Source organism: Sinocyclocheilus anshuiensis, unplaced genomic scaffold (genome assembly GCF_001515605.1).
Source record: "Sinocyclocheilus anshuiensis isolate Anshui unplaced genomic scaffold, SAMN03320099.WGS_v1.1 scaffold1719, whole genome shotgun sequence".
In the NCBI taxonomy this organism is placed as follows: Eukaryota; Metazoa; Chordata; class Actinopteri; order Cypriniformes; family Cyprinidae; genus Sinocyclocheilus; species Sinocyclocheilus anshuiensis.
This window is the reverse complement of record NW_015551147.1, coordinates 59,278-82,917: the sequence shown is the minus strand read 5'-3', so window position 1 is coordinate 82,917 and position 23,640 is coordinate 59,278. Positions and strand designations below refer to the sequence as shown.

Here is a 23,640-nt window from a genome sequence, read left to right as displayed (position 1 = left end):
ATCAGCTGTTTGGACTCTCATTCTGACGGCACCCATTCACTGCAGTGGATCCTTTGGTGAGCAAGTGATGTAATGTTTTTGGGTGAACTATACCTTTACAAAATGACAGAAACATCCTTTAAAAGTTCTTTCAAATTTGCAGTTTATTTATTTATTTATTTGTTTGTTTGCTTGTTTATCTAATTCATTATCTTTTTTGTCGAAAACTGTTACCATGGTGTACTAGCTATGTGTTTTTGTAAAGAGGTAGGTTTTCACTACAATTTCAAGAACTGGATTTGCATCAGAGACCGCTTTGCTCTGATTGCACATCAGTCTGAGAGAGTTTTCCCACATCCAAGCCAATCGCAGCGCTTGTTGTCATTGTGGTGAAGTGTGCGCGTGGAATCCGGAGCGCTTTTATAAACGCTGCGCCAGCAGAAACTCAAGAGACGCGCATTGTGCTTGCTCCCGCGGCTCGCCAATTTTACACAGCTCGGTCCAAAGATTATTCCCGCTTGGAGGCAGGTCAGTTGGTCTCGTTAGAAACTAAAGACCGCGAAGTTCTCAATTTACATTCCTTATTTATTTAACTTTGATCAGTATGATTTGGATAACTGTGTTCTGCATCTGCCTCTTGGTAACATCGCTGCAAACTGATGCGCGCCTTAGTAAACGCTATGTGATCGGCGGATGTCCGAGTCAGTGTGATAAGTCCATGTGTCCGTCGATGCCAAAGGACTGTCCGACAGGACAGGTGATGGATCACTGTAACTGCTGCCTAGTGTGCGCGTCCGGAGAGGAAGAGGCGTGCGGCGGGGTGGGTAAGCTGGGGGACCCGGTGTGTGGAGAGAGTTTGGAGTGCTCCGTGACCGGAGGAGTGGGCTACTCCGCTACCGTCAGGAGGAGAGGGAAACACGGTGTCTGCGTGTGTAAAAGCAGCGACCCGGTGTGCGGCAGTGACGGAGTCTCCTATCGGAACATATGCGAACTGAAGCGGGTCAGTAACCGAGCGCAGAGCCTGCAGCAGCCGCCGGTGCTCTTCATACAGCGCGGAGCTTGTGGGACTGGTGAGTACCTCACCCAAACAAACAGAACACAGTTTACCTGTTCTTTTACACTTTTTACAGTGGTACAGTATACGTCCATGAGTGCTAAATAATAGGCTACTAATTAATAATGTGAACTATTTAATTTCACATGATAGATAGATAGATAGATAGATAGATAGATAGATAGATAGATGTGAGAGAAAGAATGATGGATTGGTTGCGTGAAAGAGAGAGTCCAGATGTTGGCAACAAATGCAGATGACATCTTTGCCCGATGGTATATTCATCATCGGCCAAAATCGTCTGCAATACTGTGCAGTGCACCCCATTTTTATGATCTTGTTCCTTTTGTAAACCCTCTTGGTTGGGAATGTTGGTTACTTTTTATACAATTAAAGAGCAGACAGACTGATTTTAGTCATATTTGGTTGGCATATACGGAAGAAAATGCCTTTCAGTCTCTAAAAGTAACAGAAACTATACAGTATATGTTTGAGTCAAGCATGTGTTTGCGTCTGTTTCATCGTGTTTATGATGAACATCGTACCATTCTTGCTACAGTATTTGGACAAGGCCTAATACTCTGTGATCCACAAGTTCAAACTGTGGGTAAAGTGATCAAAGGCCCAACTTCAGCCATGCATCTTATATTTTACGCAAGTCTCTGCACTCAGTCATAATTAGTTATTTTAATGCATTTTGACCCTCACGTGCAGTTTGCTCATAGTACTTGCTCATCAGGTACACAAACACAGTCTGACTCATCAAGACCACTGAATGGACAAAAACCAGAGCAGCTTGTGGCTCTTTTTGTGTATATGTGTGTGTGCCCTCAGAATATATAGTTTCACCTCTTAAAATGAAGCCTCTCACATCTTATTTACTGTGTATGTGTATTTGTGTAAGATAGAAGGTTATTAGAGATGAATTTGAGCAGGTTGTAAAGGGTTTAATCTTATGAGATTGCGTTAAAACAATAAAGTTCCTATTTTATATCCTTAAATGAGATGAAATGTGCTCTCTCTTTATCTTTTTCCCTGTTTCTTCATTATTCTTACTGAAAGAGCCTCAATGTATTCATTTTGGCAGACGCTGGCTCTTAAATTGTGGATGAAAATGGATAGTTGTCTTGGTCTGGATAGTGGATTTGTGATAGTGAATCCTCACGCACTTGTTGGCTCACAAACAATTGTGCTACAGTAGTATAAACTCCTTAAATCAGCTGTTGAGTATCAGAACTCCACAGCCTGTTCTTTAGAAGATTAAATTTGAGGATACTTTTGGCATAACTGTTGACATGTGTCTATTCTCTGCATATTGGCCTAATAAAGGCTCTAAGCAAAGTGCCAAGCTGTGAGAGGTCTGTGGCTTCCAAGTCCTGGCCTCTCCTAAAGAAAACACACTGTGCCGCAGAGCTCATGATGTCATTTGCATCTGGATCTGAAGCCCTGCCTGCTTCTCTGCACACTTCTTATTTGCTTGCTGCAGATTTAGGTCATATTGTGAGTCTTATGCATTCATCAGGAAACAGATTTTTACTGAAGCAGAAAGTGCCCTCCTGCAAGACTAGATGTTTTGGTCTGTTTTGGATGATTGTGATTAAAGGAAATGGCTTGCACATCGCTAGTCCAAAGAGGGGAATGGGAGTGACGGCACCAAATTCATTCCAGACTCACGTCGCACCTTGAGCTATTATATTAGCACTGTTCTAGAACCTACTAAACAGCCTTGCTGTCTACTGGAGCCTAAACTGACATGATATGAAATGTTCTGCAGACGAACCAGTTCGACTCATGAACACTACTTTGAAGGAATGGTTTATCCAAAAATGTAAATTTATTGACTGTGCTCATCCTCAGGCCATACAAAATGTAGAGTTTGTTTCTTCATCAGAATGGATTTGGAGAAATTTAGCATTATATCGCTTGCTCACCACTGGATCCTCTGCAGTAAATGGGTGCCGTTAAAATGAGAGTCCAAACAGCTGATAAAACATGACAGTAATCCACACGACTACAGTCCATCAATTAATGTCTTGTGAAGTGAAAAGCTGAGTGTTTGTAATAAACAAATCCTTCAAGACGTTTTTAACTTTAAACCATCGCTTCTGGCCGTTATCCACCTTCTCCACTGAAAAGGGCATTAAAAAAATGTCTTGATGGATTTGTTTATTGCAAACATGCAACTTTTTGTTACACATAATTGATATACTGGAGTTGTCTTATGGATTATTGTGATGTTTTTATCAGCTGTTTGGACTCTCATTCTGACGGCACCCATTCACTGCAGAGAATCCATTGGTGAGCAAGTGGTGTAATGCTAAATTTCTCCAAAAAGTTTTCAGCAAATTTTCATGTTTGGGTGAACTATTCCTTTAATAATAATTCAAATGCACAGCACACGCAAATATAGGATAAAGTAATACTTTTTTTTTTTAAATAGAAGTTGCTGTATCATTAACATTTGTTTTTCATCTCTGTTTGCCATCTTGAGTTTATTCGTTTCGCTTGTTGCAATGCATTATGTGATTGCCTTCACTGTGAAGGGAATCTTAAAATGAAAATGTAGCAAAATTGGGCATCTTAAAACTTACTTACAATTGTTCCAAAACCTAATGAGCTGCCTGCGAAGTGAGTTTTATGTATAAGCAGTAAGAAAAAGATTAAGTGAATGGTCTTGTTTATGTGAATGATTTATTCATATTGGATCTCAACTGTAATCCTGAAATCTCTGTACGGGCCCTGAACTGGAGAGAGTAGTGGGCAGTGTGTGTGTGTTAAGTTCATGGCAGTGTTCTTCTTCTTTTGCATGGTTTTCATTAAGCATTTCAGGCTTGTTTCCCAGAGGTTATTGTATATTGTGTCTTTGCATTGTTTTTTTCTGCTGGCAATTCTTCATTGTGATTTGTCTTTGTTCTTGCTCATGCTGTTTTTTGTGTGAATTAATGCAGTGTTATGTATAACCATAGCACTGAAATTCTGTCATGATACACTCTCTCAGCAAATCTGTCTTTTTATGTTTCAGGCTTTTAATTGCTCTCTGTAGAGTGTCTGTGCAGTGCTTTATGCACATTTATCTGTTTTTTTTAATGTTGTATGTGTTAGTTCTGTGGGTTTCATAGGCGCTCAGAGGTTTGTCCTAGCCAGACTTCTGCAGATTTGTTTAGTAGCCCTACAAATGCTGACAAGGCACATATTTCACCCGTCTCTATGGCTGCTCTCTTTCTCTTTCTTTTTGAAAAGAAAAAAAATATTTTTTTTTTCGTAAAGAAAATAGCCTATTTATTTATTTATTGCACTTTGACAATATTACATTCTAATATTGTTTTTCACTCATTCTTTTATACTTTACACTGTTTTAGATTCCTTGTCACTTTTGTCTACCAGTCTGGTCATCCGTACCTGTTTATTTGTGGACTCTTTCCTTCATATCCTGCTTGTAACTCCCAAATAATTAATCTCAGCCTCTTAGATCTTTTGCTGATGATTTTTTTTCTCTAAAACTCTAAACAGCAATGACTGTGTGCGTGAGAAGGTATGGTTTGATATGGTTAGAAAAGTGTCTCATCCTTTCATTGTCTCTTTGTTTCGATAATGTGTATTGTTTAAATTCTGAGTAAGGTTTTGTCCTTTGTATATGTGTGTGTGTGTGTGCTCTGTTTGTCCAGAATCGGCTTTTGTTTAACTATCTTCAATTAGCATGTTATGAAAGACATGTTTGTTTATGAGTGTAGTCAAATGCTTGAACTCTTTTTACTGATACTAACACGCACAGATCTACAAGTAGATGCTCAGTCTAGAAATTAGCCTATCTATGAGAACAAGAATAGACAGGCACATGAGTATGAATGATATCTGTTATGACTGGATCATGAAAAGAAGAAGAAGGGACTCATTATTAATGTTTCATGATTCGTCAAATGCATTTATGTCTCTTTCTCAATGCCCTGGAGCCTAGAGCTTCTTCCTTCCTTCAAACTCTTGCAAATAAATTTTCTCCAGCCCTCTTTCTCCAACAGCCACCTCTCCTTTGGTTTCTGTGCGTCTGTAGTATAAAATAGGCCAGTAGAACTTTCCCACAGTTAGGACTCATTTCCTGCTCTCTGCTCACCTACATAGGCCTCGACTGAACTCAAATAAACACACTTCTCTAGTCTGAATCCTTCACAAACCCCGCAGAGAGGCCTCAGACAGCGCTTACACAACTGTAACTGGACACCATAACTATAACTCGGAGCCACAGGCATGACCTGTTCATCATGCTCACAAGGTTTCATCCCTCACCCATTCTATTGACTTTTGTGAGAACTGTGCTAGCCAGGAGTGAACTCTTCCTATACCAGAACTGTGCAGAAGCTGATTCAGAATAGAATAGAACAATTTACCCTTCACCTCCATCCACATACAGTACTGTTCAAAAGATTTGGGGCGGTAGGATTTTTTTTTATGTTTTTGAAGTCTCTTATGCTTACTAACGCTGCATTCGAAAATAGTAATATTTTGAAATATTATTATAATTTAAAATAACTATTTTCTATGTGAATGTATTTTAAAATGTAATTTATTCCTTTTATGCCAAAGCTGAATTTTCAGCAGCATTACTCTAGTTGTCAGTGTCACATGATTCTTCAGAAATCATTCTAATGTACTGATTTGGTGCTCAAAAAATGTTTCTTATTATGAATAATTAGTATTTTTGTGGAAACCTTGATATATTGTTTTGATGAATAGAAAGTTTAAAAAACACCATTTATTAACATTATAAAAATTACTGTCACTTATCTGTCATTGCTGAATAAAAATGTTATTTAGAATTTTTTTTTAAACCTACTGACCCCAAACTTTTGAACGGTAATAGCAAATATTATTAAAATTTCCTGGCTTGGGTAGAAATACCCAAGTAGAGTTGGGTAGAGTTGATTGAAAGCAAACTCTTTGAACATCTGGCTAGAAGATTTATTGTCTTGGAGTCTTCCAAATGTGGATAGAGTAAACCTATTGTAACATGCTAAATATATTTTAAAATCAAACTTTAAACCGGACACTTTTAGGCAGCATTTAAAATCTGTTGTCCAAAATTCTTTGCTTTTCTTCGTAAACATTCAATATGAATAGTTTTATGTATACACCAAATTTCAAGATGACTTATTCTGATATCAAACAGAAAAGTAGTGCTTGTATTAATGATCCAACCTGCTTTCTACAGGCTGCATGTCTCCACCTCCCCAGGAGAGACATCCAGGATCTCTAGGACAAATGTAATTTCATTCTCTCAGACCATATGTTGTAATCTGGCAGTGTTTCAGTGAAAACACAAAGGCCTCATATTTATGCAGACTAAACGTAGGCTTTTGATGTATTGAGTCCAGAGCCGAGCACATCCTTGGCAGGTTTGGATACCAGCCCAGTAGTTCAAAAAAATGAAACTTTACTAAAAATGTTACTAATTAAGTAATTAGCCAGGTTTGCATCAAAATGATTGAACCACAGGTAAGGTGTGTTGTGAGCTTGTACTCTTTTTCATTAATGTTGAATAAATAGTTCGATTTATTATTGACAGAAATGAGGACAAACAATTGTTCTGATATGTTATAGTACATTACCCAAACTGCAGGATGTTTACGTTTGCCAAGCAACACAGCATCTTACAAAGGCTCATCCAATCAGAATTTAGAGTCGGAACTCTCCATTTTATAATTAGGTGTTTTACATTATTAGATTACTGATGCATCATTTTAAAGTGGACTTTGTCCATCTTGACCAGGAGTTTTACTGCTGTTTTTTATTTACTTTGTTTTGGTAGCTTTTCTCAAAACACGTGATTTTGGATTGAATGCCTTGTTTAATGTTGGTCTGGAGCTGGTCAGTCTCACCACACTGGATATTCTGTCGCCATAAAATAAACTTTTCTTTCCCTTTTCCTGTTGGTCTGCAGAGGATGGTTAGTTGTGATGGTTTGAATTCTGTTCCCAGTATTTTATGTTCAAACATTTCATCGGATGCAATGAGTCAGCAGATGCACAAGCGCATGCAGGTGTGAATGTCAACAATGATTTCGGTTCTGTCAGGGTTGGTAATGTGATTAACTGTCAGATGTTACAGTCTTGCAGCTCTGAGACCAAAGGTTATGGAGTCTTAAACCATAAATGCATCAACAGTAACACTGGTTAAATCATTTTGAAGGTTGCAGTGGAAGTGTGGCCAGAATATGCACTAATAATTCATAAAATGCCTCGAAAGGTTTTGTTCTGTCAGAGATAAGAGGTTATAGATTTGTTTAAATCTTTGTGATCCTCTTGGGTTGCAGTACCTGAGCATGGGCCAAGATGAGACAAGCATGTCTGATTCTATTGTTTCTGCCAGTGCATTTGACCTAATCATAGGTCTCTCTTTCAAAGAGGAAAAAAAAAAAACTTTTCCATCGCATGGCTGAAGGGAGGATTTGTTTTTAATTCTTTGGCCTTCAACTTCCCTGAGTGAATCTCCAGTCCAGTCAGTCTGATGTACACTAAATGTAAGGTGAATTTAGACATTTGATGATTGAAGAGTTTATTTGCGTTCTTTATATTCAAGTACAGTTGATCTTTTAGAGCACCTTTTAGTGTCCTAAACTCTCCATAGCAGAATGCAGATAGATGCAGTCTCAGGGTTGAACCTGAGCTCTATTTTATGCTGTTTACTCAACAGTAATACAGCAGAACGGACCTCAGCCACCTGTTTCTGCTTGTTCCTGTTCAACAGTAGCCCTGGAAATCAAATTCCCAAACTTTCAGACAGATTTTTAACCACTACATCACCAGTATTCAAACACAGGCATGAGTATTCACATGATACTGTATATATACATCACCACTCATGTGTGTGTCAGACAAGTCAGAACTTGTAATAATAGATATATATCCAATAAATAAATTAATTAATTAATAAAATGCCACACTATTTTTTTTTTTACTTAATTATTTTTTTTCACTACTTTGTTTTTATTTGTTTACATTTAAAATGCAATTTACATGTTTATTTAATTACACATTTTAGCGTACATCCAATAATAAAATGGTTTAAGACATACTTTTTTGGGTGCAAATACCAGTACACTGACTATGCAAACCTTAGTAAATCACCTTGCATGATTTATTTAAATACTCTACTCCTATGAATTTTACATCTGAAAGGGAAACTACAAATGCATATGCAATAAGGTCAGATGCAAAAAAGGACACATTAAATTGGTCAAAACTACAGTAAAGACATAATGTCACAAAATATTTCTATTCCACAACATTAAGCAGCACAACAATTTTCTGCTTTAATAATAAGACATTTTTTGAGCACCAGATCAGCATATGATTTCTGAAGGAAAGATTGGATTAATGGCTGCTTAAAATCCAGCTTGTGTACATTTTAAATATTAAAATATAAAATTGTAGTAATATTTCATAATATTGCTGTTTTAACAATTCTTAATCAAATAAATGCAGCCTTGGTGAACGTAAGGCACTTCCTTCAAAAAGATTAAAAAATCGCATGGATTCCAAACTTTTGAACAATAGTGCATATATATTTGGCATATATTATTGGCATATACAGTATATGTATTTACACAAGAAAGCGAAAAGTCAAGAGTTAGGTTGTTAAATAGATGAGAAAATGATCCGGAATATTTTCTTCCACAAAACTGAGAAGATTTGGTGTTAAAACTATACTTAGGTTGAATTACTCAGGTCAGAATGCATGCCAGCGCCACGCTGGATATGACTTTAATTACACTTGAGCAAACATTATAACTCTTCATAAACCACTCCACTCTTTCATTTTAATGTTCCCTCACTTAGCACAAACCCATCTGGCCACAGACACATTTGTCTTTTGAACTTGCATGCTTTCCAACAGCCAGGTCTTCTTGGGGTCCCTGATCCTGTATAATTAAAAGGGCCCCTTCATCATTGCAGCGACTGTCTTACTGATTGGATCAAATGACAGCTGCTGTCGTCTGTGTGTTTGAGTCTGTGATGCATACCAAAACAGTCTGACCCTGAGGGTGATGAAACGAGATCAAAGAGTGAATTTAAAAGATTTTTCATACACTTTATGTATATTATGAGCTTTTGAGTGCTGATAATAAACTCTTTTGGTTGAAAGGAAAAAAATATCTCTCACTTCTTTTCCTTCATGGTGAAATTACAGAGGACGGGAGTCAACATTTCCAGACACGTCCTCCAAGAGACTCCTCAGATCTTGCCCCCTCACGTGTCTGTGTCTGTGTGTGTGTGTGTGTGTGTGTGTGTGAGAGAGAGAGAGAGAGAGAGAGAGAGAGAGAGAGAGAGAGAGAGAGTGATGTTGATTTACGTAAGCAACAGAAGTCCCATATATATATTTACACAGAAAAATCCCACCACTTGTCTTTTTTTAGTTAACAACTAGTCTCATTTTCCTTTCCGTATCCTGCTTAAGTTATGTCATTTGATATTTTCAGATATTTGTCCTCTACTGTCCATTTATTCTGTTATACATTCTCATTACATCTTTTTTTGTGTGTTTTTGTTTCAGCTATCCGTGATAACCCCAGCAGCCTGAGATACAAGTACAATTTCATTGCAGATGTTGTAGAGAAGATCGCCCCTGCCGTGGTTCATATTGAACTGTATCGCAAGTAAGTTTCTCACATTATCACTAGTCTATATTAAAGAGGAATATTTGACCAAATGTCTCTTTCTTTACCTGTTTCCATCTCTTTTTCATACTCTTTCTGTCTTGTTTAGGATGGTGTACTCAAAGCGTGAAATGGCAGTGGCGAGTGGATCAGGGTTTGTGGTGTCTGACGACGGCCTCATTGTGACAAATGCCCATGTGGTAGCCAATAAAAACCGAGTGAAGGTGGAGCTTAAAAACGGAGCCTCGTATGATGCTAAGATCAAGGATGTTGATGAAAAAGCAGATATCGCCCTCATAAAGATCGATTCACCGGTAAGAAGAATCAACACAGCGCTGCTGTTATAGCACATTCCATGAATATGGTACACATTATACACATTTTTAGCATTAGAAAAAGCATAAAAAAGACACAAAAGTCCATTTTTTTCTGGTGAAAACTATATAATCTACTAAATTTATTTGCATTCCTTTAGACTTTATTTAGACTAATATTGCAATTCTAATACTTGCAAGATACACATTCTGAGGTTTTTTACTTTATATATTTTGCCTGTTTAATTTCGATGTTTGTTTAATGTTTATATTATTATGTTCATATTATTAAAGCAGCTATAATATTATATAATATTTATTTATTAGAATTTTGTATCTATAATATTTAATTTGCCACCCTGATGTTGACAGTCAACATTTTTTTGAAAGGTAAGCACTTTTTGTCACTGTCCAATTTTTTTTAATATTTTATTATATTTTAAGAGGTTTTTTTGTACCCTATATAGTGCCATATATCCTTCTAAAACAAATCTGAGCTGGTAAATAGCAGGTAACTATATGACACCATTCAGATTGACATACGGCAGGATTTCCCTTCCTTTAGCTTTTCTCCAATTTAGCTAGATGCAAGGGTAAATTAGGCTGAGGAAGGTAAAGACAATGGAATATGTAAATACTTACAGAGAGAGGGAAAGTTTACCAGGCCTCAGGAACAGATGTTGTACTCTCTTCATCAGGCATAAACGTGTTTTTAAGTGCACACACATTCACACAGTGACTTGAAGGCTAAAGTAATGCTCCAGAAGTAGATTGCTAAACTCTTTTAATGACCATTATTCTCTCAGCAGGCACTTAGCATGTTTAGCCCACCACAGACCAAACATCTGTGTGGTTTGTGTACTGAGGTGGACAGATTGAACAGTTTTATAATGTCTTTTTACATGGGAAGCCGCCTCACCGTGGTTTATAAATGGAAGCTGAGGTTTTATTTTTGATCCTGATTGTTTATACTGAAAAGGTTCAAGCCTGAATTCGAACTGCAATGCACTAAACACACCAGGCTCTCTTTTAGGATATAGTTACTATTAGTGCAACATCACAAACCAAGTCCAAATAACCTAAGAGTGTTTCATTAACAGAAAAAAACAGATGGCCAAGCTAAAGATTGCAGGAATTCAAACTTGGCATTTGTATTTCAGCAATTACTGCATTCACACAGCCCTGTAATATTTGCAAAGGAGTCTATTCATGTAACCAAAATAGGAGCATTACTGACCCCATAAATACAAAATGTGCAATGCAATCCTTATAAGGCGTCTTAGGTGAAATTTTCTATTACCCACAACCCCCCCACTCACTCAGGTCAGTGCAGTGCACTCTACAGGCTCTTAAAATATATGTCAATGCTGGCTGATAGACACCAGGCAGCATGTTTGGCTGACAATCCTAACCTCACAATCACTTAGTCTCTTAAACATATGTTCTCCAGAGAAATAAAGCAAACGCAAGCCCAGACTGCATGTTTAATCTGATCCGGTGTTCCCAAAGAATGCATACTGCTCCAAGATCAGATTCCTCGACTGTTTCTTATCCCGATCCCTGCAGTCAAAACAGATCCCACGGCAGTGCCTATAGTCTGAGATGTTTTATGTAGCTCTCTCTCAGCTGGTATTTCTGATGCTGCTGGATTGAATCAGTGGGCTCTTTAATGCCCAGCTGCTAAAGAGTTTGCCCCAGTTTGAGTACGTGATCTTGAATGACATCATATGGTCATGTGTGTATCTGTGAGCAATAGTGAGAGAGTTAGAGAGAGACAGACTTGTCTCTGATCTCTGATATAAGACTTGCCTCTAACTAACAGGGCATGTGGGAGAAGCAAAAAAAAAAAGGAGCAGAAAAGGGCATTGGTTTGAACGGCACAAGTGAGTTGGAGGTCATACTCTGGAAAAGGATCAGGCACCACAAAGACCCTGAGGAGACTAAATGTGTGTGTGTGTGTTGGAGAGAACTTGTGTGTGCCTGCATCCCTGTAAGCAATTACTGCAATTTCTTCGCTTTTTCTGATGCATGTTGAGAGGTTTTAAGTAGGTCAGTACTTTCAAACTTTCAGTAAGTACGTTTACATTCACAGTTAAAATCGAGTTTTTGAGTAGTCCAGCCACAGTTCAAGTTGTCTGAGTCTGATTAACATGTATACATGCTGGATGAAGCCGAGCTACAGGCACATTATTTAGGTCTGGTAATCCAATTTCTCAAAACAATTCTGAAACTTTTACAGTCCAAATAAAACAAGAATAGCATTTTAAGAAGATAATGTACTGCTTTGGTAAAAAACCGAAATCGAATTTTTAAAGTGCATGTAAACATAATTAATGCTACTTTGAAACCATTTCTAAGTATGGTGTTTCAAGGTATTTGTCAGATCATGCATTCTCTGGGAATTGAACCCTTGACCTTGGTGTTTCTAGCTGTACTATTTGAGCTACAGGAATGTTTCAGTAGTTGTTTACGCTAGAAGTAAGTAGTTAACTACAGTGAACCTGCACTTTTGAAAAATACAGCTTGTAAAACTAGAAAAAAATCTAATCTCAATACTCATCAATATGAAAAACATAGTGATGAATGCATAATTTAAAGGGGTATTTCACCTAAAAATCACCCACGCGTCATTCCAAACCTGTATAACTTTCTTTCTTTTGTGGAACAAAAAATAATGTATTTTGAAGAACGATGGGAACCACACAGTGTTGAAGCCCATTGACTTCCATTGAATGGAAAAAAGCCCTGAGACATTTCTCAAAATATCTCCTTTTATGTTCTACAGAGGAAAGGAATTCATACAGCTTTGGAACAACATGATGGTGAGTAAATTATGATAGAATTGCAATGTTTGGGTGGAGTATACCTTTAAATATTTTTTGCTACCGAATCATGGCACCAAAAAAATAAAATAAAATAAAATAAACATAAAGAAATTGCACTACTAATACTACTAGTATAAATCAGGCTTGCGTGGAACCAAACAAACTGAAAGTTTATATGAGGGACAGAACAGAGAGTGAATTGATTATTCCTCAGCCTGCTTGGCTTTAGCAAAATACATGAGAGAAAAAAGTAATTGTAGTTTTGTTGATGTATTCATAGTTAAAATTGTTAGTTCCACCACTAATTTTCACAAGTTACTCCAGAAAACTGCAAACTTCACAATCTAAACTCACATATAGCATGCATATGCCTTGATTTGATGAGGAAGAAATGAGGATATATTTCACAAAAGGCAGTTTCACTCATGCAGAAAATGGGCAGCACATGGTGGATGAACTGAGTGGGGAGTCATAGAGCAGATTATTTATTTTCTTCCCAATATTTTGTCCTTCACACTGTCTTTCTTCCTCCTTTGTCCTTCCTGTCTTTCTCTCCCTTTATTGGTCACTGTCTGTCTCTTGGGAAATCATTACTCTGTCTGCAACAGCCAGACTTCAGAAACAGAAAAGAGGGGAAAGTGTTTTCCCTCTCAGAGAGAGTGAGAGAGAGGAAATGTGGTTAGGGACTGAAAATGAATCCATATGTATGTGTATGTGGACAGAAATTTCACCCACATTTAAGGCAACACTGTACAGATGGGGAGCTCTTGAGGGTCCAACTTCCATGATCTGTTGAACTTCCCATCATTCATGTTCCCGAACTCAGAAGCTCCAGGAAAATGAATAATTTTCATGTCTCAGCCCATCACACATTTAGACAACTCATTTGTAAATCTCCCATGTCTTCCTTTCCATTCCTCTGCTCTGGTCGTGAGCCAAGGCAAAGAGAAAGTTCCCCGTTTAAGTTAAGAGCTTTAAGGCTAATACGTAGCGTGCACACACACAGGTTTTCTTTCGATTATCGATGTTCCAGTGGCCTAAAATGCAGTCCAGACTACTAATGTGGCTGACTGCTGGTTGGGCCAAAACGAGTCATTTAATATTACAGGGTAAGATGTGAATCACACGTGGGAACAGAGAAGCAGGTTTGGCCATGTGGAAGCAAGTGTGGAAGTGTGCAAATGCAAAGAGGATATAAATGGTATAAACTACCATGTGGGACAGCGACGTGGAAATAGTATGTCACTGAACACCCCCCTCCCCCCAAACAAACTCAGAAACTCACAAGTCTGAACTCGTCTCAAGTTGGAAGTATACAGTATCATTCCTGGTTCCAGGCTGATATTTCCAGCTGTTCTGTGATTGAATACACCAAGAACACATAGGAAGGAAGGAAAATCACAATTAAGTTTTTTTTTTTTTTAGTATCTCAATTGTTTCTTCCAAAATGCAACAAGAGCATCAAATGGAGCCAAGAAGTTTCCAACATCTCAGTTTTTTTTCCAAAAGAAGGGCCCTGGTAAGCACATATGCCTCCTCTAGAGTTTTAAATGAGATCTCAACAGTATTTTTTCATATTCAAGCTACAGCCTCATCTATTCAAGTATACATATCACAATTCATTAAATAATATTTAAAGCATTAAATACATGTTTTAGTAACCTCTGACTTTCATAGCAATCACACAATGCAGGGGCCGATTGTAGCCTTGTTTACTTGTATATATGCCATTTTAAAATGCACATTATTGTTTTATTTTTACTGAATGTTTGAGCATGCATGTAAATATACTTATGGTCACTGATATCTCAGACATGACCACAAAAACTAAAAAGTCTGAAAGTTAAATGAACAAAATCAATTCGATTCAAACATTTAATAATATTTGTGTTATCTGTTTTTATTACTCATAGGGAATTTTCAGAGAAATCCCAAAGACAAAGATTAGGCTATACTTAAATGAAACATAATTGAGAGCTCTATTAAGTCTACTGATCTTTTAAAGGAGAAACCTCTGAGGTTTCCTTTGGGAAGAACCTTCAATAGTTCACTCACTGAAAATAACTTGCAGCCACATCCAACACAAACCCACCAAGTGGAGAATTTAGTGCTTGCAAACTGGCGCTTATCTTTTAAAGTCACTCACAGCGTAGTAATTAGAGGCACAATATGGGATGAGGTGCCTACTGACGGGCACAATGATGACAGAGTGGGACGGTGATCTCAGTATCTCCAGTTCCTAGTCACTTTTTACTGCAAGTAGTTGATGTCTTTAAATGCTGCTGTTTCTGCTTTTGTTCAGATTGTGACTAACTGCAAACTGGTGTTTAAAGGCAGACACACATTTTTAGTAGTGCATGGGAACGTCAACCTGTGTGGAAACTCTGTGTAGTTCCATAACAAACTTATAATCATAAACTAAACCTTCGACAGACTGTGTTACCCATTTTGCACCTGCATAAGTGCTTATTAACTACTGGAATGGTTGTGGGCTGGGGAAATGTCTGTTTCAGCTCTACAAACAGCTGTTTAATTAAAATGAACCCGAAAGGAAATTAAAATCACCTAAAAAAAATAAAATACACTACCAATTTTACAGGTGAAGAAACACTTAGTATTATTTCTCCACGTCATAACATAAAGGTTCGAGAGGCTTTCTTTGCTGTTTTTTCATGACACATCTTCATTGGAAATATCAATCCTAGCCTTAACTTGGAAGTCTTATGGGAAGTTCTTCTACTGTTTCATTGGCATTGGGTGAGGGTGAGACTGTTTTTACATGTCCCAGATTGACTGGTATTCTCAGACTGCAGTATCAATAACAAAGACACCTGTGGTAACTGTCGTGCTTTTATAGGCCAGATGGATGCAGGTGTTTCTGCTGGTAAATGTTTATAAGGAACTGCTGACCTGTAGTCTCGCATAGTAGAGATTTATTAGAGTTCATGGCCTGTTGTGGTAACCTCACAACCTGCTGAAATGACCAACGTAACAGGTCACCATCATCTGTTGTGTGTCTGAGTAGCTTGTCTAATATTTATGTAGATACAGCAGCTAAATTTATATATAGCCTACAGAGAAAGTATATAGTGTGTGTGTATGTATATATTAGATAGAAGTATATATTAATTTATTTTTATTGTAATTTCTTTTGTTTGTTTTGTTCTTTTTGATTGTTTGCAGCTGTGCCTTCATTGGTATATATAGTACATTATAAAGCATTTAGCTTTTTAGCTCCTGTGACAGCCATTTTTGATATCCTTCCAATGTATAATCACTGCTCTAATATACTGATAATAGTCTATATTTTGAGTTCGGATATAAACACTGAGTCATCTTTGTGGTGAGGAGAAAGGGCAAGAAATAGAGAGGGAAGCTTTCAGGGTGGTTTTTCCATGTAGATGATAAATGGAAATTTCATATCATTTCACACAAACACAAAATGGTTGACTAGCATGACACATTGACACAAAATGGCTGACTTAGCTTCATTGTGGCTAATAAGTGTTGTGAGTTCTGACGTAACCTTTGTGTTTGAAGAATGATCTCATCTTTTTGCAATGGTAACCCAATAGAGCACTGATGTTCCCACCAGGCGCATGAGCAGTGTGTAGCCATTCTTTGATTGTGGAACGCGTACATAATCGCAGGAATATATATCGCATCTGTGGGATTCTTGATTAGGGTGGATTCCACAGAACTGGAGTGAAATAGATTGAGGGTTTAGTTCATGCTTTTTGATATCCATATAAATATTTATAAGATACATTTATGAGATGGGAATTACAGTTTTTATGTACTTAAGCTTGCTTAAAAAGGAAGTTATGAGCATGAGATCTTGAATTCACATTTAAAGAACAGAATCACATTGATGTAACTTTAATTTAGCTACTTTATCACTGCACATGTTGGCCCCTAGGATAGGGAGAAGAGAGTGATAATTTTTTTTGTCTAGTTTGCAAGTCATCGTCATCTTTATCCTCTTCTATTTTAAAACACTGTTAGCACAGGTCGAGTTCGCTGAGAGTTCACCTTGTGATAAAAGCTCAGGATTAGTTTACAGCTCTGGACTTAGTTTCCTTCCTCTCCATTAGGCAGGTATAGCTTAAGTTGAAGCTGTACAGCAACAAGGCAGCCATTTTGTTTCTTTTCTAAAGTTGTCATTGTTAGAAACATTAGATTTTTAGTAATTGCGTATGCTGTTTGTTTAGATATAGCAAAAGATTCTTCCAGCCTAACGTTTTAAGGTACTGTAAGACAGTGGTAGTATTGTAGAACATCTTTGTATAATCCTCAGACGGACATTGCACAACATCTAAACCATGCAATACTGAAAATATAAGTTTTCTTTATTGAATACTTCCCTTGTAAACCTTTCAGCTGACGCTTTGTTAGGAAATACAGCTCGTACTGCTGTCATCTGAACTATCCCTAAAATACAGAGCCCATATACATGCACGCAAAATGAGAACGTAAGTGCGTCTGGTGTGTTTATCAAGCTCAGCGTATCTGCTATCCACTCTCTGACTCTATTTTTACTGCCAGTAAACAAAATAGACACCAGTGCGATGGCTAAACAAGCATATTCTGTTGTCACAATGATCTTTCTAATCAAGCCCCTGTGTTGAGAGGGAAGATTCCATATATGATTCCCCACAGGAAAGGCAAAACAGCATTCCGATTTGCCCCATCCTGTCCTAAGTGCCTACTTTTCCGTGATGTCATAAAGGTTGCATGGCGATAAGGTTTCAGAGATCTGAATTTAATATCCAAACTCCTGTTTGGCAGACACTTGATAGTGGATGCACAGAGGTGTTAGAATAGAACTGTTTGTATGGCAGTTCTGGGCAGTTCAGGAAATTGAAGGGTAGAATTATGGAACGCCTGCATACGAGCATTTATCACATGACTGACTTTGCAATGTCATAAAGTTGCTAGAATGTCAGAAACAGCTGTGTTGGGTGGCCACTATTGGATTTCAATTAAAGTTCTTTTATAAACTTTTGCAGGCTTTAGGGTTGTGAAGGGTTGGGATATTTCTGTCTTATGAGTAGATACTAAAATAAAGGCTGCATTCTGTACGTAACAGACATATATTTCTTTTCTCTCTTTCTGCCCAACAGAGTAAGCTTCCTGTGCTTCTCCTCGGCCGATCGGCTGACCTCAGACCGGGAGAATTTGTGGTTGCTATCGGCAGCCCATTTTCCCTCCAGAATACAGTTACCACAGGGATAGTAAGCACCACGCAGAGAGGCGGGAAAGAGTTGGGTCTACGAAACTCAGATATGGATTACATTCAGACCGACGCCATCATTAATGTGAGCGAATTACTACAACTGTACATTTTATTTTGAAGTTATTACATATTTTATTATTTGCTATTTTAACGTGTCTCTCTCACACATCCATGCACACACAAATCAAGCCATAAAACAAAAGCGTGTCTTAACACATGAAATGTCTCTTTTACAGTATGGCAACTCAGGGGGACCATTAGTCAATCTGGTGAGCATTTCCTCATTCCAAAACTGTTGAATAATATCCCATATGAACATGCATAAACACTACTGTTGCACAGAGCATGACTGTGTGGTAATCGTTAGGGCCTGTCTGGTGTTACAGTAATGTTACCCCAGTGAGACTAATTTAACATGGTGGAACTCAAACCATCAGTCATATGTGTAAAAAAGGCATCTTTTTTAACGTTATGTCCCAAGTTAAAGGATCATAGTAAAGAGTGAATATGGAAGGGTCTTAATAAACAATGATAGGGTGATTGGGACCCTGACACAAAGTGGAGGAGTCTTGTATCATCCCAAATATGTTTACTTTGTGATGTAACCTTCTGACTATAAATCATGCAGTATTACATGGCAAATAAATAAATAAATTGACATGAAATATTAATTTGAAACAGTGTTATTTTAGTATTATAAATGTACTACCAGTATTATATTATTTATTAATATTTTGAATTTGCTTTAAGTTTTTCATGTAATATTTATAATAATTTTTTTATATTAATTATTTGAATTGCCTTTTTAAATAGTTTTTTAGTTGCCAATAGTAACATTGATTTGATTTTAGATTATTTAAATGGTTTTATTTTAGCAGGCTATATTGTGTAAGTGTTGAATATAGTAAATGATGTAAGAGCCATGAAAGATCATGATATGTGTTTTTGATTAGTTTACTAAAGGCAACAGTCAAGTATACATAATAAAAAATAAACTTATAAAAGTCGTTTAATATTTGACTGATAGTGTAAGGTTTTTCCTATAGGATGGTGAAGTGATTGGGATCAACACATTGAAAGTGACGGCTGGAATCTCCTTCGCTATTCCATCAGACAAGATACGACAATTTCTCGCTGAGTCGTATGACAGACTGGCCAGAGGTACGACAGTACATTCATATCCAGAAATAATAAATGAAATAGAGTTTGTTGCCTAATTATTTGCTGTGTTGCAACTTTGATTATGGTCTTCTGGCTGTTTTACAGGTCGAGGAGTGACTAAGAAAAGATACATCGGTGTTCGTATGATGACCCTAACTCCTGCGTGAGTACATAACCACGTCCATGCATCAAATTAATGAATACCTAATTTAATAAGGTTACTATCATGACCTTATGGAAGATCTTCCATGATTATATAATTCTGTGAGATCTCTGTTTTTATATTCTGTGTGATTTATAGTACCGTATTATAATTTGAGGCTATTGGTTTTTTTTCTGGATGGAAAATTTTTTACCGCTTTAATTCTTTGATGAAAACAGATGTGATGTAATTAAATTCATTCCTGCTCACAGACTGTCCAAAGAGCTGAGAGGTCGACTGCGCGACTTCCCTGACATCACGTCAGGAGCCTATGTGACTGAGGTCATCTCTAAAACCCCAGCTGCAGCGTGAGTCACCAAAACTCAAAGTCCCATAATGCCAAGCAGGTCAAGAGTGCAGGTTAACTCTTTTGCCAGAATTCATGCTGTTTTTACTGGCCACATGCTCTCTGCCGTCATGCTTGGAAGGATATTGTCTTTGGCTCCATCTGTCTTCACATGTTTTAAATTTGTGTTTGACCCCCACCTATCAAAACGCACTCTGATGTTCATTATTTCAGCCCATCGTGTTTACTGACTCACACAAAAAACTCTTGTGCAAGAGGCATGTAGGGTGCTGAAAATGCATTTAAATTACAGGAATAGTTCACCTAAAAATGAAAGTTCTGTTGTCTTTTATGCACCCACATGTCTTTCCCACACCTATGAGTCAAACAGGTTTGGAACAACATGATGATTAACATGTTGATTAATGAGAAAACCTATGATTCAGGCCTTGTCACTGCCACATCATATCCATGAACATTTTTAGGGTGTCTTGTTTTTATTATATGCTTGTTAAAAATCAAACGCAAATAAGTACTCAAAGGCAAATTTAGGTTTTGCAGGTTCATGAAATTCTTTGTGCATGAAATGTTGTTTTGATATAATTCCACAACCACAGTCCTATCCACTGCCCACCACATCCTGATCCATTTTTAGTTTTCCAGAAAGCTTGGACATGGTAAGAACAAGCTCAGATGGCACCCAGACATACAAACAACTGCTTCTTTCCTCTCGCCGCGACACCACTATGCTTATGATTCACAATTGCATAACAGATGATCACCAAATGTCACACTTGCAGTCCAACAAACAGAAAGTACTTGTGAAGTCTAGTATATAACCTAGATTGTTACTCTGTGAGGGCGTGTGAATGTGTTTTATTTGACCTAATATAGATGTAGGTGTATATTTCTGATTTAAAAAGTCATTTAAAGTGATAAGGACTGAATTATAGAGCCATTATGCTTGCACTATTTGATTAAGCATACAGTTCTACAACAACTGTAAAAATACATTACGCACAGCCTTAAGAGTTGGTTTTGGAAGCTATTTTGGAGTAATTCTGGGAAATCCAGCAGTTTTTCATTTGTACTGGAGAGGTTTCAGTTTCTGTGATGTAAACTCTGAAGATTAGGAGACCTTAATCAAATTGAATTATTTTAGTGCTCTGTAGTCTTCCTCCTTAAATGCTTTTTCCCTCTTCTCTGTCTCTTCTGCAGAAGTGGACTAAAGGAGCACGACGTCATAATTTCTATCAATGGTCAGCGGATCTCCACTGCAACGGATGTGAGCACAGCCATCAAAAAGGACACCAGTTTACGCGTGGTGGTTCGACGTGGCAACGAGGACGTCATCCTCACTATCATTCCCATGGAGATTGACCCTTGACCCTGAACAGAGCTGGTGTTCGTCAACCCCACCAATGAACTTACCGGGTGTGTCCTCTACCCCGCCCCTATGAGGGACATCAGGCCAATTGTCCTTGTTCTTGAAATGACGGGCAGGGTGAAAGCTCAGCCTGAGATTGCAGGGCAGTCCAAACTCGGTCCTGGAGGGCCGGTGTCCTGCAGAGTTTAGCTCCAACTTGCCTCAACACACCTGACTGGAAGTTTCTATGCCTAGTAAGAGCTTGATTAGCTGGTTCAGGTGTCTTTAATTAGGGTTGGAGCTAAACTCTGCAGGACACTGGCCCTCCAGGACCGAGTTTGGACAGCCCTGTTTTAGAGTGTACAGAGCACAGTGATGTAGATTCACATTTATTAATGTTTTTATTTTAATCATAATGAATGATTTAGAGGATGCTACTACTGTTTACTGTTCAACATAAGCCATTGGACATGATTAGATTTTCCAGAATATAGATATGCTCTTTCATTACCCAACAATTTAGTGCACAGCAACTTGAGGAACTTTTCATAACTTGATTGGAATTTCTAACCATTTTTGTCAAATAAATTGAAATTGTTGTTGTTGAAAAAATTAAAAACCTTTTGATATTGCGCTTTTCTAGAGCAAAAATGTTTTATGTTTTTAATAAAAGCTTATTTGATACATTGGCAAAGACTAAAATTGTACCAGAAACTGAAAGAAGAAAAATGCTGAAAAACATTACACCATGACAAAACATGGTGTTATGTTACCAAGACATTAATGGAAGTTACTGGTGGTACTTTTGACCTCTACATCACAATATTGCATTCTGTTGAAGTTCTGTTGAACTTTCTATTCATCAAAGAATCTGGGGGAAAAAATGTTTGAAAGTTTCCACAAAAATATTAACCAGCACAATTGTTTTCAACATTAATAATAATAAGAAATAATGCTTGAGCATCAGATCAGTGTATTGGAATGATTTCTAAAGGATCATGTGACAATAAAGACTGGAGTAATGACTCCTGAAAATTTAGCTCTGCCATCACAGAAATTAATTACATTTTTAAAAAATCATATATATTTAAAGTATATTTCACTGTATTTTATTAACAAGTAAATTCAGAATTTTGAAAGAGACTTCTTTCAAAAACATGAAAACAAAATCTTAGCAGCCCCAAACTTTTGGATCGAAGTGCATATGTATTTGCATATCTTTGTAGATAGAATAAATTTTATTTCAAAATGTTTTTGAATTAACTTAACCTAACTCAAACTTTTCAAATTAAGAATTAATAATTTTCTGTGCACCTAACAGAATCAGATAAAATCACAAACTTTCAGTGTAACTCATACATGGCACACAGCCTTCAGCTGGCACTAACCAGTCTATGGCACTAACTGATTACAAAAAAAAAAACAGGAATCAGGAATCAGGCCTGTTATGAAAAGTCCAGAACCTTTGTCAACACTGCCAGAATGTTCACTGTTGTACAGCATGAGCAAAATAATTGAACGTTTTGATTAAGTTTCAGTTTGTTTTATAATATCACTCTTGTAGCATGTTCCAGAAACATTCTAAATTGTTTAGGCAAGTGTTGTAAAACCTGATGTAGAAATCACTGATTTTGTATACACAATATATGCAGTGATTGGAAAATTCCCATGACATCGAAAAGAGGTGAGAACCACTGGCAAACCTTAGTTAAAACTTAGTTTTTTCCCCAGTAATGAACCAAATGAACCAGAGACCTTTTAACTTGATTGTCTGTATTCTGTAAACTCTAGTGATCACTGGTGCCATCTAGTGGTGATAATGTGTAACAATATTCACAAACTGTTGCATAAACAACAGACATGAACTACATATTAAAAGTGATTTACATGTGAATTTACTAATAGAAATTTAGAAGTTTTTTTTTGTGGTGAACATCAAACAAAACAGTCCGCTCTTTATTCCAAACACAAAAGGAGATACAAATACAAAAGAAAAAATTATGAATAGGGCAAAACTAAGACAAATATGGTAAACATTAACCTAAGGTAAAAGGAACAAACGACAACAAATAAAAGAGACATATACATACATCCAGCCTTCCCATACATAGCATTTCACGCATGTAGGGGGCGCTATAATACAGTGAAATGCGAGAGCAGTCAACAACACAGGCTCATTTAGAGTTCCAGCGTAGAGACCTGGGGCCTCATTTATAAAACGTTGCGTAAAAACCATCCTAAATTTGTTCTAAGATCATTTCTCAAACGTGCGTAAGTGCGATTCAGAGAAAACGAACGTGCGCACAAAAACACGTGCGTACGTCTCTCTTCCAGATGTGACATTTATAAATCGCAAATGATCTTGAAATTGTGCGCAGCTGACTGGCGTCAGATCTCCGCCTTGTAAACGCCCCCCAATTAATATCATTACCATATAAAAGAGCACACGCCAATATCCGAATTTCTGTGCTTGAGAATGATGAGCACAAATAAAAAAAAACTTTACTGAGTCTGAAATTGAGGTCCTGCTGGCGGAGGTAGAGGTTCGTGCGGGGACGCTTTTTATTTAA

General features: G+C 37.3%; 1 protein-coding gene across 1 annotated transcript; it reads left to right on the top strand.

Annotated features, from left to right (window-relative positions):
* Nucleotides 1-387: 387 nt before the first annotated feature.
* Nucleotides 388-21,227, top strand: htra1a (HtrA serine peptidase 1a). Its single transcript, XM_016453494.1, has 9 exons — nt 388-1,049; nt 9,578-9,680; nt 9,790-9,994; nt 17,943-18,137; nt 18,292-18,324; nt 19,102-19,216; nt 19,322-19,379; nt 19,631-19,726; nt 20,923-21,227. Exons 1-9 carry the CDS (start codon nt 584-586, stop codon nt 21,089-21,091), a joined length of 1,440 nt encoding a protein of 479 aa, XP_016308980.1. The 5' UTR covers nt 388-583; the 3' UTR covers nt 21,092-21,227.
* Nucleotides 21,228-23,640: the final 2,413 nt, after the last annotated feature.